Source organism: Eretmochelys imbricata, chromosome 8 (assembly GCF_965152235.1).
Source record: "Eretmochelys imbricata isolate rEreImb1 chromosome 8, rEreImb1.hap1, whole genome shotgun sequence".
NCBI classification, from domain to species: Eukaryota; Metazoa; Chordata; order Testudines; family Cheloniidae; genus Eretmochelys; species Eretmochelys imbricata.
The window spans coordinates 104,905,083-104,923,333 of NC_135579.1; the positions used below are offsets into that span (position 1 = coordinate 104,905,083).

An 18,251-nucleotide genomic window follows, 5' to 3' on the forward strand; every position below is an offset into this window, starting at 1 on the left:
ATTAAAATTCAAACATGACATTTCACTGCATCTACCATGGGAAAGAATTGTACTGGTGAATTTTCTAGTGTCGGCACATGCTTATTTCTGTACAGAATACAATGAAATTCCACCTCAGTTTGAACCTTTACAGTAAGAGTTGAGAAATGTTTTATCCCTCTAGGATTTAAATGAATTTTACAATGAACAAATGCTTAAACATTTGGCAGAGTGAATGAATGTGTGCTTTGATAAGAGATAACAAAGGCCATAACTGAGACATTAAAGTGCACTTTGGGTCAGTGTGGTTCACTTACCCTTGTAAAAATTTATGAATCCCAAGGTGAACTTTATTTATTATAGTTCAATCACATTAAACAAATAGGACTTTGGAACTAGGAATCTAAAGCACCATTCAGCGTTTTCGCTGCATGTTCATGAGAGCAGCATACTTAACCTTTTAATGAGAAGGAGGAGAAATGTATTTACTTTATGGACTGGAGTAGTGTCAGCTCTGGATAGGTAATCAATGGTGACCTGGACTTGATCTTTCAGACAAGAGAATCACTATCTTCAGCAGTTGCTTCACTCAGACAAGCTAACATGGTGGGGATTGGTGAGGAGTTTTTGTGCATCCAAGCACTATAAAGCTAGCGAACCGAGTTTCCTGACGCTGGCTGATACTGCAGAGTGTCACCCTAGAGAAGTCTGCAGAGGCATTGCTAGCTATCACTGCCCAGTGTATCTTTCTGTGGGCGCACGGAGCAAGGAATGCAGAAGTGGAATGAATTCTTCTGCAGGGAGCAGGGCAAAATGAGGAGTTCAAAGAAACTCAGGAAAAACAGAAATCAGCTGCCAGTTCTTTCAGTGAGGAGGAAGATATCTTGCACTGATCCTTTCATTCATTTTCTCCCCCAAAACAGTGCCTGCGCTCCGATGCTACGGGTCCTGAGTCAGCGAAGCACGTGCTTAAATGTTTTGCTGAATGGAGGCCTTTGAAAGGAAAAGATGCTAAGTCTCTGATTAGCTATTTCCTGCCAACTACATCCTTTCAATATGCAGTGGGACTATGTATTTGACTTGATTTGAGACTTAGCAGCACATTCAATTTCCTGTAGCTTATTTTCTACCAGAAACTGTTGGTGTAAATCAACAAGTACCTTTAAAATACAATTTTGTAAATGGTTAATTTAGCAAAATTACAATATGAAAATATTTAAAGGTCATGCTTTTCCTCAGGTACTGTAAACCATACTAATTGGTGTATTGTGTTCTAGTCCTGCCTGGCATATCCTATAGAGAATCCCAAAGAGTCTTGTTAAGCAGTGTTTGTTTCAGATTTTACCAGTACAGGGACTAAACCATTTTAGCTCTTGCTGAAGCCCAGATACTTGCTGCCTCTGGTTGTCTGTTGCCTCAGCAAATTTGAGTGGATTATTAACAAAATATAAAACTGGTTGCATCATCTGAATCTTTGATGGGCACATGCCTGACTTTGGTGCAGAATTTGTGTGTAGTTGGGTACAAACAAAAGTCTCCCATAAATGAGTATCTTTAAAACAAGCTTTAAAAATCTTGCTCCAAATTTGAAAACAGTATGGAATTTCAAACCCAGACAATATTTTAAACTTTCCTCCTTTCTCTTTAAATTCAGAACTGTTTAATAAAGCATGATGAGAATGGTTACTCGGCAGTGGTGGGAGACTTTGGTTTAGCTGAGAAAATCCCTGATTGCAGGTATGTGGATTCTTCAGTACTAATCCAAATGAAGAGTCAGTGTGCTGCAGTTCTGTGATCTATGGAACTGAATGCCTGAGGGTTGTTACGTTTTGCTAGAACTCACAGAAAACAACCACTGATTTCAGTCTGAAGCTACAAGCTAGATGGAGACTTGGATAGTGGCACTTTTTCTTTCAATGTTCCAATTATCAGAGAGCTCGCCCAGGCATTTCAATAGGTCTCCAAAGCAGGATAGATTTACTTTTATATTTTTGTAAAGAACTCTGAGTGACTTATACTGAATGCTCACTTCACTGCTTCTTGGTTTCACAGCCAGTGTCCAAAAACATTAAAGTAGAGGCCTCTTTCACCTCTGGTCTAGTAGTTGAAATTCAGGGTTGTAACTATCTGATGGCTGTTTGGCCCATTGTGATGATCTCCGTCCATTTGAGGAATGAACAGGTGACTGAATCTCACAAAACACGATCACAATTGGCAGCTGGCCTTTTTTTTTTTTTTTAACCCATCCATTGTAGAGGCCAAGGATTTGATTAAGCTGTCGCCCCATCTGTATATAGTCCTGTGTGTTCAGGATTCTGGGACCATGGAATTTGTCAAAAAATTATGCCTCAGAATTTAAGCTCTAATTAAAATAGCTTCTAGCCTGTATGGCTGTAAGGAAAACATCAGGAACATAAACAATATGTATTGTCTTACTGAGACTGCAAACAGTCTAAAACAATAGTTCAGGGAGTTGTGAACCTCCCCATTCATCTCAATGGGATGCTGACTCAAACAATTTTAAATGTCAACACTGTTAACTTTTTCTACTATTGATAAATTCAGCAATAAATCCTGAATTTATTTCTCAATCCCTCACTACTTCCAATTCCTTCAGATGCCAGAAGCCTGAGCAGTCTATTACCAAGTCACCAAAACTTCCAGCTTCCCTTTCTCTTACAAAGTTGGTGGTGCAGTGATGCATTTTCAGCACACATTTTTGAGATACATTGGAAATCAAGAATGTAGGAATAGCCTAAAATAAATGTAACTTAGTATCAAAACAAATAACACAAGAGCTACTGTACTGATTGCATTATTCATTTTTAATTAAAACTTTAGTTTTCAAATTTGAACAGTGCAGCCATGTAATGTCCCATTTGCTGACCGCTGTGCCCTAGGGCTTAAGGGAGTGTGCCGCAGAATGTAGATACCACTAACCTCAGAGACTCAGTTTTTAGAGGTGGTCCTTCAAAATCAGCGTTGCAGCAAGCTTGCACTGCTGCTGTATGTGTTCATGAACAAGACTGCAGTTTCTGAATGTGTGGAGATATTGTAGATCAGATTAATACAAATTAAAATCACCTCTGATTGACTGCTTCTCTTAGGTTTTGCTCAGTGGGATTCACCAGATAACCCTACTTAGTGAATTTTTGAAAATTTTAAATAAAATTTGCAAGTCACTTTTCAAGGTTTTTGTTTCTATTTATTGTGTGGGCCTCAGACCAGACTGACTTCTTTCAAAATGGTGAGCAGAATCTTTCTAAATCTTTACAGCCTGTCATCACATTGTCAGGGATAAGACTTCCTGGGTGGAATAACTTTCAGAACTGCTCACAGAGAGCCCTCCAGTCACATAACACAAGAAAAGTCTTTCCCTCTTTGAAAATGTACTTGAAAATAAAGATCTCTGTCAGCCCCTGCACAGATCAGGGGACCTACTCTGCTAACAGCTTGGATGCTGAGGGTCCAAAGACTGATGGCTATAGAGTCTAGAGCTATTGAGGGGGCTTACAGAAAATGAAATTAAATAAATGTTGTTTCAGCAAATTGTAACAGCCTGCTCCTTCATATACTGTCCTGGGACTCTCAGGACCTTTCCATGTACAAAAGAGTAGAATCCAACATGAATTATATGGAAACCACTCATACTGTCTTTTCTATGCTGAAAAGCTGCTCGTGAAATGTTTTAACCTTTTTCTCTCTCTCTCCCCCATCCTCCTTGAATGTGGAAAGTGAGAAGCTTCCAGTGGTAGGCTCGCCCTTCTGGATGGCACCTGAAGTTCTCAGAGATGAGCCTTATAATGAAAAGGTGGGTATGTTTTTAAATGGAGCGTGGTTATTGGTTATTTCTTTTCAGTGCAGCCTTGGAGGTTTGGGAATATCAAGAGCTTTAAAGTTGTCTTGCCACTGTGACTTAGTGTTTCCTTAGAAGAGTTTGTCGTAAAGGATTCTGAAAAAAGAATGTTTTCTACACTTGAAGCGAGGGTACCAATTCTGACTACAGCTCAGTAGAAACCTAGATAGAATTAAGTGGTCCTTGTGGACTTATACAATTATTTTTGAATTGAAAAATAAAAGATCCACATTTTAGGGTAGAAATTCTACATTTGACATGCCCAGATAAAAGCTGCTAGGGAAAATGCTCGTAAGTTCCTTTCTTTTGAGGCATTGGGAAATGGCTCTGTCAAAGGAGAGCAGTGGAGAAGAGGGCAGTGACTGGGACCTAGAAAACAATATTTTCAGCCAAGCTCTGCTTAACACAGCTTTGTCCACTTGGCATCCCAGAGAAGTTTGCTAGCTGTTAGCTGATTTCCCTCCTGTGAGCGCCACTCTCTGGGGTAAAGTCCACACTCTGCTAGCATTCAACACCAGTGTGCCTTGTGTGTCCTCCACCTTTAGTTTGCAGAACTGAAGCAGCTGCACAGACATTAGCACATCAAAGCATTATCAAAGTTCCATCTATTTAACTTGTGTTTGGGTGTTCTATTTCTAATTCAGGTCATGTCTATACATACAGCGGTGCAGCTGTACGGATAGAGCTGCAGCACGTCTGGTGAAGATGCTCTATGCCAACAGGAAAGAGCTCTCCCGTCGTCCTAAAAAACCACCTCAGTGAGCAGCTGAAGCTATGTGTGGGTGGGAGAAGTTCTCCCGCTGACACAGAACTTGTGCACATGAGCGCGTTTGTCACTGTAACTTGCGACACTCAGGGGGGTGGAATATTCACACCACTGAGTGACATGAGTTTTGCTGACAGAAACGGTAGTCTCAACATAGCCCAAGAATGCCACTTTACCCAATCTCCTTGGGGCATAAAGGTCTGAAGGAGAAGCAATTGTAAGTTAGCTTTCCCACCAGTGCAGCTGCGCTGCTGAAGGCCTTGGAGAAGAGGCTACCTACACAAACAGGAGACCTGCTCCATCGGCAGAGGTACTCCACCTCCCTGAGAGGTGGTAGCTGTGTCGAGAGCAGAAGCCCTCCTGTTGGCATAGTACAGTCTACACCGGGGGTTAGGTTGGCATAGTTACGTCACTCAGGGATGTGGATTGCCACACCCCTGAGCGATGTAGTTATACCGACATACATGTGTAGTGTAGACCAGGGCAGGGCTAAGTGTCACGTAAGTATGCCTTGATCCCTGAGGGGGACACCCTGCTACTGCTCTGTAGACCTGGCTTCCATGTTTGCTCAGGTTTAATAACTTGGGCAAATGCCAGATGGCAAGAATCTGTGAAACTCTGACTCCCTGAGAGCAAGTGATAAATGAGTCTGTCTTGTGACTGAACACTGCGTCGGGAAAGGGGAGCAGGATTTCATTTGTCTTTACACTGCCAGCGCAGCAGTGTCTGAAGTAAAATTTAACACTCCATTGCAGGAATTTTATTCTAACCGCACTGTGAGCATGTTTCCACTCAGTGAAAATGTGGGAAATGTTACTGTCAGGTGTTCGTCATGGGGCTCTGGGGGTGGATGGCTGCTGTGGACAGCCTTTGAAAATCACCCTGTGGTCAGGAGAAACCCAGTGGCAGATAAGAAGGCTGAGTGTTCATAAATAAGCTATGTGGTTATTTTTTCCTCTCTCAGGCGGATGTGTTCTCCTACGGTATAATTCTCTGTGAGATTATAGCCAGGATACAGGCAGATCCTGACTATCTCCCTCGCACAGAGGTAAGTGGTGAGCATGTATAAGGGCTGTGGGAGGTGGGGAGTGCTCATGAGTGATGTTTGGTCATTAATAATTGCAGCACGGCTGCCAAAGACATGACGAATGGCTGTTACAGTTAAGGGGGCCTCTAACAAAGCATCTGTCCTTTTGGCAGAGCTTCTTGCAGAGAATGACACTGAGACCACATTTTTAGCACAGGGTTACTCAACCTTCCTCCAACTGAAGATTGCATTGGAAACTTGCCAGGAGGCCAAGAGCTGCACCTAATTGGCATAACATGGAATAGATTGCAGCCACCTTCCTGTTTCATAAAGAGGGGCAGCTTGAAGAGGCTGCCAGTTTCAGCAAGCAGCGCTCCATTATGGATCAAGATGGAATGCTGCATGCTGGGACCAGCATTCTCTGTGGGCCACTCCTCTTTATTAAACAAGTAAGTGGCCATGGGACACATTTTGACCCAGCCCTGTTTTAGTTTATACTGTATTAAGCACCATGAACCTGATCCAGAATCTTTTGAAGTCAGTGCAAATGCTCCCATTGACTTCAGTTCCTTCAGGGCAGATTGGAAGAGGCCCTGGAGGTTTTTCGCCTTCCTCTGTAGCATGGGGCACGGGTCACTTGCTGGAGGATTCTCTGCTCCTTGAAGTCTTTAAACCACGATTTGAGGACTTCAGTAGCTCAGACATAGGTGAGAGGTTTTTCGCAGGAGTGGGTGGGTGAGATTCTGTGGCCTGCCTTGTGCAGGAGGTCAGACTAAATGATCATAATGGTCCCTTCTGACCTTAGTATCTAGGTCAGGCCCCATCTGTTGAGTAGTTTTTGGTCTTCTTTGGGCTGATATGAAATCCCCTCCCCCTTCTCCAGTTCAAAAAATTTACAACTGCTCAGGATTTAAGCTGTTGTGAAGCAGGTGTTTTCCTTTCTTCCATCTCCCTTCAGAAGGGGACACCTTGAGGGACCTGATGATTTTGCAACTAGTCCCAATGCAAAATATTGCAAAGTTGACCATTTCATCAGTTGGCTGTGATGAAAACTTAAAGTTTCCGGTTTCGTCACAGACTAACTATGCAGTTCATTTACACAGTTTGAACTAATGATGGGCAAACGTAATAATACAGGATAGAGCTCCCAGAACCACATGAACAACATTGTATGTGAAAATCTCCTTTGTATTAATTAGTCTACAAACTGTGTAATGTTCTCTCCACTGATGTGATCAGTGGCATAGCAGCATGTGCCATAAAATCACCTTGAATAATAAAATGTACTACAAAGCTCTCAAAGGTAGGACCAAATCTGAAAAGTAGTGCTTTTAATTTTATATATTGCCTCACTGGAGCTGGACCAAGCCAATAACCTTAATTTTTTAAACCCATAGACATGATTCAAAACATTTTAAACATGGTGAATTCCCTTCCCTGATCAGCTTTCAGGTTTTGGCAGTTGTTTCTATCTCTCATTCACTCTACCTGCATGGTGTCCCCCCTCCAGACTTTCCCTGTCTCTAGAGGCTTCCTGTTCTTTCTTTTCTGCACTTTGATTCATGGCCTGTTAAGTTTTACTGTTCATTTTCGTCCCTTTTCGGTCTCATATCTGGTTTCCATGTCCTATTGTCTTTATTGCTCTTGCAGCTGCTGTTTTTTTCTCCTTCTATATCCCTTCTTACCTTTCAGTTTATTTCCTCTTATCTCTCCATCCTCTGCCCACAACTTTCATTCTCCCGCTCCCCCTTTCTTCCTGTCTTATTTTTCTTGCCAGTAACAGATGCTGATTAGTCAGTAGCATGTGTTCAGATCACTGTCAAAGGGCAGTCTTCTGGATCCCTAGAGTTTTCACTGGATGTTGAAGGATCCGTTAAGTCTCATTTTAATATTGATTGAAACCATTCAACCAGTCCCAAATGAAACAAACGAAATATGGTGTGACATTCACGAAGGTACAATCTGGACAGCTGTGTCCCCTCTAATCTCCAATCTGGGATGTCTTTTACATGGCTTTACTGTGAGAACAACCACTTCTGGTCCTGCTCTCACACAGCATCTAGCATGCAAAATCACTCCCAGCTGAATTGTATGAGTGTTCAAGCCAACCACTCATGAATTACATTACAGGGTGACACCAGTAAATTCCCAGTCCCAGACTTGTCCCCAGAAATGTGCGTGTTGTACTGCCTAGCTCTTTTCTTCTGTGCAGTACAAGCTCACAGAAAGTCCATTTCAGTAATAGAAGATGATATGCAAAATCTTGTTATCCCAAATGGAGGTTCCCAAACACTTCAATCCAAACATTGGTTTAGATAAAAGAAGCTTACTAACTACAGAAAGAGAGATTTTAAGTCATTACAAATGAGGCATAAAAGTTAGTATTGGTTACAAAGAAAATAAAAGATAATATGCAAACTAATAACTAATTTAGCAATAAGAACAGGAGGACTTGTGGCACCTTAGAGACTAACCAATTTATCTGAGCATGAGCTTTCGTGAGCTACAGGTGCCACAAGTACTCCTTTTCTTTTTGCAAATACAGACTAACACGGCTGTTACTCTGAAACCTGTAATTTAATTTAGCTATCTAAATGTATTCAAAGCAAAGGCTTTTCTCACCTCATGCTTTTTACAGTCTTCACTGACAGAAAGCTTCCCAGCCAGGACCCCTCCCCCAGTTCCGTTTCTTCGGTCGTTGTTGCTTCCATGAGCAGAGAGAGAGGAATGGAGAAGAGAGGTGTTGTGTGTCCTCTATTCTTATATCTTTCTCTCCTCTTCGAGGAGTACCTCCAGCTGGGGTACAGGCGACAGCCAGTCTGTCACACAGGAGCCCCCAGCTGTTTCATTGCCAAAATGTAAATTTCTCATTCATACCCTTCTTCCTGCCAAAGAATGGCCATTTTCCCAGGTAATAGACTATTTGATTATTCTGACACCTGGCTGAGATGCTGACTAGCCTTTTGTCTCCAAGGAACTGCTTTGAGCTGCTTTTCAAACCTTGGAACATGTCACAAAAGTGATATACAGTAAAATCTTATAACTTTACATACAATGCTGCTACACTAATTTTACAATAACAGTAATGTTCAGTAGGTTGAGTTTTCAAATGATACCTCACAAAGCATACTTTGTACAAAATTTATCGTAGTCTTGTAAAAGTGTTGATCATACATGCACAGTCTGTCACAAATGGGTCCCTTCATAATTGCCTCCTGCTTTGAATAGCTGTAAACTAAAATAATAGATACACATTGGAATTGTGCAGACATCTGGAACTAGAAGGTAATGAATTATGACCTGGTTCAGGAAGAGTGATGGCTTTGAAGTCAAATCATTCTCCTGAAAGCCTCTTCTAGCAGATAATCCCCATGGGAAATTCAGTCTGCCCATTGCAGTGCACGAAGTTTTCTCACACATACTCGTTTCCCTGTGGCTGCTCGCAGAGGTGGTGTTAATGGTTATTCCTGATAACTGTATGTAGCAACCTTTGAAATGAAGATGGTTGGGGAAATAGAGGGGAAATGTACATCAGGACCACTCTTTGTTCTGTTTGTGCAGAATTTTGGATTAGATTATGATGCCTTTCAGCACATGGTGGGAGATTGTCCACCTGACTTCCTCCAGATGACCTTCAACTGCTGTAATGTGAGTACTCTGCTCAAAGGGGAAGAGCAAAACCAGTGCCCTCCAAAATGCATAACTACAGTTTGTTTTAAACAAACAAATTAGTGCTTACCCAGCTTCCTGAGCCAGTGGGACTGGTATGCAGAGCAACCTCTAGCAGACTGCCCCTGTGTGCTCTGGTCAAAACTAGTTGTGTTTTACTAGCATTACTAGGGTAGTGGACCCCTTAGAATCCAGCCTCCATAGTGCATAGACACACTGATTTATTAGAAATTAATTCTCTGTTGTCTTTCTATAAAGAAGGCAGGAAAGAAGCTTGAAGAATCACTGAAATCTCCTAATATTTCTTTGTAGCCTCTTGTGGGAAGAGAGAAGATGACAAAATCCTGATTAGAGCAATTCTCTGAATGAATGAATTTAGGAGGACTGTGTGAAGTGGAGCAATGTGCAATAAGCTTTCAGCAGCCATTGGCATAAAACTGTAACGATACTTAGCTGTGAGGTAGCACTTTACATTTTCAAAGCACCGAAGAGACACTGATGCTTAGGTTCCACTCTCATTTTTACAGCTAGCAAAACTAAAGCACAGAGAGATGAAGGGCCAGATTTTCAAAAGTGACCGTTTAATACTTCTTTAATGTCCCTATGAGTGTTCTGTGTCAGGATGCACATGCCCATGCGCTCTTAATTGGAGATTTTGTCAGCAATGTCTGCAGGTCCATGCCTGCGCCCCAGAGACCTTTGTGATCTGATCTGAGGGTGTATAAGAAGGGAGTGGACCTGCCACCACTCCAGTTCCTTTTCAATCACCTGCATCTTGAGACAGAGCCTTGTGGTGTCCTTAGCTAGCTATGCAGCGTGCTACCGCTCTCAGTGAACCTTGTCTTTCCTTTGGTATTTTCTTTGTTTATAGTTATTTAACAGTTTGTGCTTTTATGACAGGGGTGTGTTCCCCTTCCCCTCTTCACTTGCCTGATCTGTGCCTGGTTTCCCCTCCCCCCTCCCCCCCCGGCCTTGATCTGTGGGCTTGAGTACAGGTGATGCTAAGACCTGAAGCTTCAAACCCTGCCAGACCTGCTGCAGGTCTCTTCCATTCAAGGGCCTCAGGTGGTTTAGTGACATCACAGACTGGTCCCTTTGTTCTCTTTTGGGCACCTGAACACCTGTGACAAGTAGAAAATACCATAGATTGCAGACAACTCAATGGTCTCACCAAATCCAATACCGGCCCATAGGACCAGCTGAACCCCCCTGGAAGAAACCCAGGTTCACTAAGAAAGGGCTGCCTTTTGGAGTGACCTCACAGTCAGCAACACCCTGAAAACAACTGCTTTGACCATTGGTCAAGGGTCACAAACTCTCCCACTGCAGATCCTGTGCTGCACCTATCCCGCCTCCACCTTTACGGGGATAGTCTTTCCCATTTTCTCTTTCTGGAAGCACATCACCTTAGACAGATGGATCCTGGAGGTGAGTTCTACTGGTTACTTCATCCAGTTCAGCTTCTTTCTGACTTCCCTCTTCCCCCCCCAGTACCTCTTCAGGGACCCTTTTCACAAGGGTCTCTTGAGGCAGGAGGTACAATCCCTCCCCATGCTAAGGGCAATCAAAACTTTTCCACTAGGCTTCATCAGAAAAGAGTTCTAATCTCTGTACTTCCTGGTCCCAAGGTAAAATGGAGGGTGGAAACCAATTCTGGACCCCAGGACTTGGAACCCCCTTGTCTGCTCTCAGTGATTCAGATTGGTAACCCCAGCAGTGATGATTCCCTCTCTGGACCTAGGAGATTGGTTTGTCTCCCTTGATCTTCAGAATACTTATTGTCATATTGTCACACACTTCTCGCCCAGACGTGTGTGACTTTTCATGGTTGGCAGGGACCACTACCAGTATAGTATCCTACTCTTCGGCCTTTCCACTGCCCCAAGGATCTTTGTTCTTGGCTGCTGCAGCCCATCTTCTCCACATGAGAATAATAATCTTTCCCTACCTGGATGACTGGCTCCGGAAAGGTTGCTCATTTCTCAAGGTACAGCCAACAGCAGTATGACCCTGTTTCTGTTCCACTTACTGGGCTTCCTTCTCAACACAGAAAAGTCTACCCTTCCACCCGCTCATCAAATAGACTTCATCAGGGCCACTCTGATCTTCCATCACTACCAGAGCATACTTGCCCAAAGACAAGATTTGTCACAATGTCCAACCTTGTTTCAACAATACCACAGAGCCTGCAAACTACAGCAAGGACTAGCCTGCACGTCCTGGGCCACATAGCAGTCTGTATGTTTGGGATACCCTTAGCAAGACTACGCTCTCGGTGTCTTCAAGCCTGGCTGAGAAGCATCACTGCCCCAACAAGCACAGTCTAGCCAAGTGGGTGCCTGTACTTCAGAGGGGCCTTGATTCTCTAAACTGGTGGAAAGACCCAAAAAAAGTGTTTGAGGGAGTTCCATTTTTTCAGCTTCTGCCCACAAGGATGATCACTACAGACTCCTCCTTGATAGACTGGGGTGCACACTCCCAAAACTTCACAGCTCAGAGCAAATGGATCCCTCAGGTGGCGATACTTCATATCGACATATTAGAGCTCAGAGCTGTTTGTTACACTTGCCAGCATTTCCTAACCCACATCTGGGGCCACCTGATCAGAATATTGCTGGACAATAGAGCAGCAATGTATTATATCAATTGACAAGGAGAATCATGGTTCCAGTCTTTATGCACTAAATCAATAAAACTATGGAACTGGTGACTAGCACACCACATATGGATCTCAACAGTTTATATACCAGGAGCACAGAACACAATGGTGGGTTTCCTTATTGACCATGAGCGGGAGCTGAACGACGAGGTATTCTCAGAGATGTCTCACCTAGGGTCATCCAGAGAGAATCTCTTTTCGTGTCGCCATCCAGTGCAAAGTGCAGACAAGGGGAGTGTTTCCACAACTTGACTCTAGTCATCCCTTGGCCTGGCATATTGCTATATGCTTATCCCATGATGCCTTTCCTGCTCAAGGCCCTAAACAAATTAAACAAGAAAAATGAGTAACCTGTCTCCACTATGACAGTGCTAAGAGGATGGTGTGGTTCCCAGAGCTGATTCATATATGTCTGTCTGTAATCCCTTCTCCACCTTCCCTGACAGCAAATCTCCTCGTCCAGGAGTCGGGACCCATCCTCACCTCTCAGCACTTCACCTCAAGCCATGGCTACTAGATGACTCTGTGCTACAGAACAAGTCTTCTCCCCAGAGCCACAGACAGTGTTGCTTAATGATAGAAAACCTTTGACAAGACAGACTTACCTCCGGAAGTGGAAACGCTTCCAGACTTGGTGCAGCCAGCAGTCTATATCTCTGCTCGAGTCCTGACACTCATTCTGGATTACCTGCTGAATTTAAAAACCAAGGCTTATTGCTGAGCTTCATTAAGGTTCACCTAGCTGCCATCACAGCTTTTCACCACTTCCCCCATCAAGGGGTTTTCAGTCTTCGCGCAGCTGATCACTGCAAGGTTTATAAAAGGCCTGTTCAACCTCTTCTGTCGTGTCAACTTAGTCCTCCATGCACTGATGAAACCCCCATTTGAACCTGGGCGGGAACTGTTCCTCCTTCATTTGTCCCTTAAAACCTCGTTCTTCACAGGGGAGGGATAGCTCAGTAATATGAGCTTTGGCCTGCTAAACCCAGGGTTGTGAGTTCAATCCTTGAGGGGGCCATTTAGGGATCTGGAGCAAAAATTGGGGATTGGTCCTGCTTCGAGCAGAGGATTGGACTAGATGACCTCCTGAGGTCCCTTCCAACCCTGATATTCTATGATTCTATCCCCTTAGCCAGGAGAGAGGGGAGCTTGGAGCCTTAATGGGTGACCCACTAGTGGTCTCTTGTGGTAAGGTGACCCTTCACCCACACCTTCACTTCCTACCTAAAAGTTCTTCCGAATTCCACGTTAATCAGGAGATTCACATACTGGCGTTTTTAAGAAATGTGTCTCCATACACTGGACGAAAACAGAGCTCTTAGCTTTTATCTAGACAGAACTAGGCCCTTTAGAGATTCACCTAGGCTTCCATCTCAGTCCTAGAAGGAATGAAAGGACAGGCGATTTTCACCCAAAGACTGTCCAAATGGGTTCCAGGATGCATCTTAGTTATGAAGCCGGGGGGCGGGGTGGGTTTGTGTCCCCAGCCCCATACTTGTTCCACCAGGACTCCAATCTACACCTGTGGCCCTACTGAAAAACATATCTGTCTCACACATCTGCAGGGCAGTTACCTGGTATTTGGTGCACGTGTTTTTCCACCTCTATGCTCTTGTGCCTTCTTCCAGAGCTGACACAGCTTTCGGGGACACTGCTATACAGTCCCTACTGAATCCATCTCCTTGGCACCCTCCTTGTCACTGGGGTACTGCTCAGGAATCTCCTGATGCGGAGCATCCATAGGGACACTACTCAAAGAAGAAGTTACTTATCTTGTACAGTAACTGGAGTGCTTTGAGATGTGCATCCTTATGGGTGCTGCACTACCCACCCTCTGCCTTGGAGTCTTTCATTGGATTTTCATGGTTGAGAAGGAACTAGAGTGGCAGCAGGTCTGGCCCTTCCCTACATACATAAGGCTACGCAAGGGTGTCTAGGAAGCAGGTGCAGACCCACAGACTGCTGATGAATATCTCTGATCAAGAGTGCCTAGCCGTGCCTACGTTCTGACATGGAGCACACCTAGGGGGACACATCTTGAACTCCAGTTACTGTACAAGGTAAGTAACCTGCCCTTGTGGCTGTCTCTCTTACTAGGTGGCCAGCTTACAGTATCTTTTAGGCATGATTTTGAGGTACCTGAGCACCTGAATAAATTCAGTTGGAAATGTGGGTGCTCCCAATGAGTTCCGTTGGATGTGGGCCCTCTGCTGCTTTGATAATCAGATCCAACAGCGTCAAGCTGCACACCCAAACTTAGAGGCCACTTCTGGAAATGTTGGCCTTCAGCAAGCTATTTTAGGACAAAGAGCAAGTTAGTGCCAGAGCCAAAAGCAGCCTGGTCTAGAGGAATTGGCATGGGGGAAGGGAGTCAGGAACACCCAGGTTCTGTTCTTGATGCTGCTAGTGACTTTGCCCTATGACCACGGGCAAGTCACTACACCTCTCTGCCTTGGTTTCTCCATTAATTCAGTGAAGAGAACACTTCATGGGTTGTTGTGAGGATCGATTAATGTTTATTAAGTGCTTTGAACATTTGAAGTATTCTATATAGTGAGTGCTAAATAGCTTTATTAGAGCTAGGGTTAAAATGTGAGAGTTCCCAGGGCTAGGCTTAGTCAGTTAGACCATGGGGCATGATTAAAATCAGCTTCCCAGCACTAGATGGAATTCTTAGTGGGTGAAGCTTTTCTCTGAGAGGGGAAATGACTTTTATATTCTCATATAAGAATTAGCTTTATTTACAGAGGGAGAACTGTTACTTATCAGCTAGCACCAAATGTGCTCCCCAATTAAACATTCCTTCCCTGAGTGTGACTGTGGGCCCAAAAGCAGCACCAGGAAATACACTGAAACAATTGGCCCATGGATTTAACCATTAACAAAATTCCTTTCACTGTAGGCATGTTGTAATACATTCAACAAATACACTTGGTGAAAAGGAACCCCGATAAGGTTTCCTTGTATCTTTACACACTCTTTGTGCTTTGCTAGTAAGCGATCTTGCTAGTATGTGAGCTATATCTCAAGGTCTGCACTGAGGGTGGAAGCAATCATATCTCATGTTCTTATTATTTCAAAAGTCAGCAAACAGTAATGGAAACTGTATGGCTCAGCGTAATTAGCTGCACCATAAATATGCAGAGACATGGTGTTTCCTGCAGCAAGTGACAACGTTTAAGGCTCTAGGGAGAGCAGTGTAAACAGAAATACAAGTTTAGTGCATAAAAAAACTTCTGTAATTCACTGTTATGGTTGAATTTAAACATGGCCAAGCCAGGAAATCCAAAATCAAAGTCCCTACTGCAGCTATAAGTCACACTGCATGCAGACTTACAAATGAAACCATGTGTGTTCATTCAAAAAGTTCCATGGGTATAAGGTGGGCTGTGGGATCTACAGTCTTGAGGGCTGAATCCTCAGCTTCACCAGAGCAGATTTAGAGCAGCTGAGGAGGCAAAGGTGGCTCTAAGTTACCTTTCTGCTGCCTCTACCGCTCACAGATCCTGGCCTAAGAGTTGTTCTGATTTCTTACAGCTTGCGGTGGGCCCCAGGGTCCATTACATAGATAAGGGTTCCCAAAGCAGTGTGCTCTGGCGCCACCCCTTCCCACTCTCTGTGGCATGGGGAGAGCACAGAGCTGGCTATGCTGGCTTCACGCCACCCAGATATTCTCCTATGTCAGAAATACTCATCTGCCCTTTTGTGCCATTTAAAGCAACCAGAATGGGGCTGAGGATTTGGTCATATATTCTATATTGTTGTATGTCTGAATTCTCAGCCATAATGTTGCATTCCTGGCCAGTGATTTTAGTTTTCCTCAGTCAGTTCCATCTCTTAGGAACTGCAAGGCAGCTTCAGGGAAGCCTCTGAAAGCCTTTTACAAAGCATTGCTGCCTCCTGAGCATTGCGTTGTGGGTGGGATCTGTCTGAGGCTATCTGTACTGCAAGGACTCTGATTTCGGAGTCAGGAATTTCTTCTCTGTTTGCTTCTAGCTGATGGTCTTCCTTGTGTTTCTAGCTTTGTATTTAAGTTAATTTTTATCTGCGGAATTGAACCTTTTTACATAGAGCAGCTTAACATACAACCTGTGCTAAGGCCCTGTGTCTAGTAGGCAACCCCTGTCTTGAGTAGCCACTTGAAAGGGTCACCATGGTTTCCCATACAGTTCGTTTTAACCTTTACCTAGAGACTTATTTCTACTTGGCAACAGATTTTCGCTGGCTCAGTGGTGCTCCTGTAAGATGCTGTTCACAGCGTATTGGCTTTATCTACCTATATACAGTCTCGCTTCTTGTCTGCTGCAGGAATTCTGTAGTAGAGATCCAGGACCAATCACACTGGGCACTATGTGGAAACGAACAAGGGCAAAGTGGAAAGCAATAATATTTAAAGGTGTCAGATTCTTGTCTAATGAGCTAGGCTGTCTGGGCAGCTTTTCATAACAGCCACTAGTAGTTCAAGGAAAAATTTAAAAACTTTTTAAATAGTGACATGCCTACGTAGGAACAAACAGCTCTGAGTATAATTTGCACTGATCCAGGCATCCTTTGAAACTGGATGGCTATGTAATCCTTCAGAAGTTACTGCGATCCAGAAATGAGATCCTTGCACTATGAACTCCCCAATACAAATAGGAACGTTGCACTCCCCCTTAGGGAGTTTAATTAGGCTCCAGATCGTGTCCACTACGTCGGAAGCCTGAGGCTTGACAGTTAATTGTGAAGTCTTCTTTGTAATTGTAAATCAGCTCGGCTAAGATTTACTAATGGACATAGGCTGTGATACGGACTTGCTGTTTCCCCCCCCCCAACTTTCGGTCACAAAGTTTGCACTGGGCATGGAATTATGTTCCATTTTCTAACCCCCCCCCCCCCAGCCCTTCCCCCCAATAATCTGAATTTACTAAATTCCTGAAAACTGTCCCTTCATCTACACAGCTCTGTAGATAGGATGGCTTGGAGGAGACTACTTGATTTATTTGGCTTTTGCATACATTCACAGATGGACCCAAAATTACGTCCTTCATTTGCCGACATCGTCAAAACACTGGGGGAGATTTTAAACCGCCTGAGAAACGAGGAGTCTGAAAGAGAGAGGAAGTTGCTGAATCTGGACGGCCCAGAGAGAAAACCTATCTCGATTTCCAAAGGTGTGAGTGAGGGGGATACATTTCTGCAAAGGCTGTTAGAGATGACTGTAGTGAAGATAAAGTGCTTCATGTCACAAGGGACAGTTCCTTCTGCCCACTTCCTGCAAAAAATGTAAAAACAGAGAAGTAAGATTTAAGACTTTTTTTATTTTCTCCCAGTTCCTTCAATGAGCTCCATCTTGAGCAGTGTGCTGGAAAACACTTGCTGCAGTATCTGATCATAAAGGGAATATAGAAGCTCCTGCTCTGAGACGGACTGATAGTCTATCCAACAATGTCTGTCTGTCGCTCAGGTATTTCAAGCACCTGACAAGAAAGTGCTGATACGGCCCATATAGAGGAAGATGCTACCCCTGACAGGCACTCTTAATCACAGTGACCTCTATATCTCCTGCCACAATACCACACATTCCTTACAGACCATGTTCCAGAGAGAACGACTTCAGACAAAAGTTACTGGCCCTTTTTGTACGTTTCCTTCCTTCTGTAAAGCCAGATGCCTTAGTACCACGGGTCAAACTGTGCACAGGCCTCTGAGGGAAAGGGCATTTTTTAGATACCTCTATAACCAATCAAAAAGCTGTACCTCCTGCTATTACAGTTTTAAGCTCTCAAATTTTGCAAGTAGCCAGAGCTACAAATAATTGTTGCCTCCCCTTGTAAAGCAGTGATGGGGTTCCAGGGACTCTCAAGTTGCTGAAGGGTGTCGGATGGCAGAATTAATCCTGGCAGAATTGAATTTGGAGGTAGACAGTGGTGCGTGATAAATGCAATTTTTCATGTCTTGTCAGTGTGACACATGGCTTATCCCCACCACACCCTGGTATAAACAGAGTACTCTGGTGTATGTACACGTAGCATTTGTGCAGTGCTTTGGGATCCTTCAGGATAAAGGGCACAGTAGATACAAGATTTGTATCCCTTGCCCAGAAATGCTGTGAGCTCTGGAGAAAAGACTGTAACTGAAACCCAGTGGGGAATGTTTGGTGGCCTGGAGTGTCTTCCTGTGCAGTGTCATAATGCCACCTAGTGTGTGGAGGGATAGGACCGCTTGCTGCAGGATAGTGAGAAGTCTGACTAGTCTGCTGCTTTTATAAAGAGTTGGCTTTTGGGGTCGAAACCCAACAGTCCACTTCTAAGAA

General features: G+C 43.9%; 1 protein-coding gene and 1 long non-coding RNA gene across 4 annotated transcripts in view; one reads left to right on the top strand and one right to left on the bottom strand.

Annotated features, from left to right (window-relative positions):
• TESK2 (testis associated actin remodelling kinase 2) overlaps window positions 1-18,251 on the top strand; it is a 123,164-nt gene that overhangs the window by 96,842 nt on the left and 8,071 nt on the right. For 2 of the 3 annotated variants that reach the window (XM_077825442.1, XM_077825441.1), the window contains 5 exons: window positions 1,634-1,716; window positions 3,715-3,790; window positions 5,566-5,649; window positions 9,190-9,276; window positions 16,962-17,109. In XM_077825442.1, the coding sequence (XP_077681568.1) occupies window positions 1,634-1,716; window positions 3,715-3,790; window positions 5,566-5,649; window positions 9,190-9,276; window positions 16,962-17,109 (478 nt within the window). The remainder of the gene's footprint in view (window positions 1-1,633; window positions 1,717-3,714; window positions 3,791-5,565; window positions 5,650-9,189; window positions 9,277-16,961; window positions 17,110-18,251) is intronic. The other variant, XM_077825443.1, reaches the window with a different exon arrangement.
• Window positions 7,994-16,813, bottom strand: LOC144269640 (uncharacterized). The gene is made up of 3 exons (XR_013346962.1): window positions 12,562-16,813; window positions 12,128-12,276; window positions 7,994-9,116 (listed from the first exon to the last, which is right to left on the bottom strand). It is a non-coding gene; the product is annotated as an uncharacterized LOC144269640 (long non-coding RNA).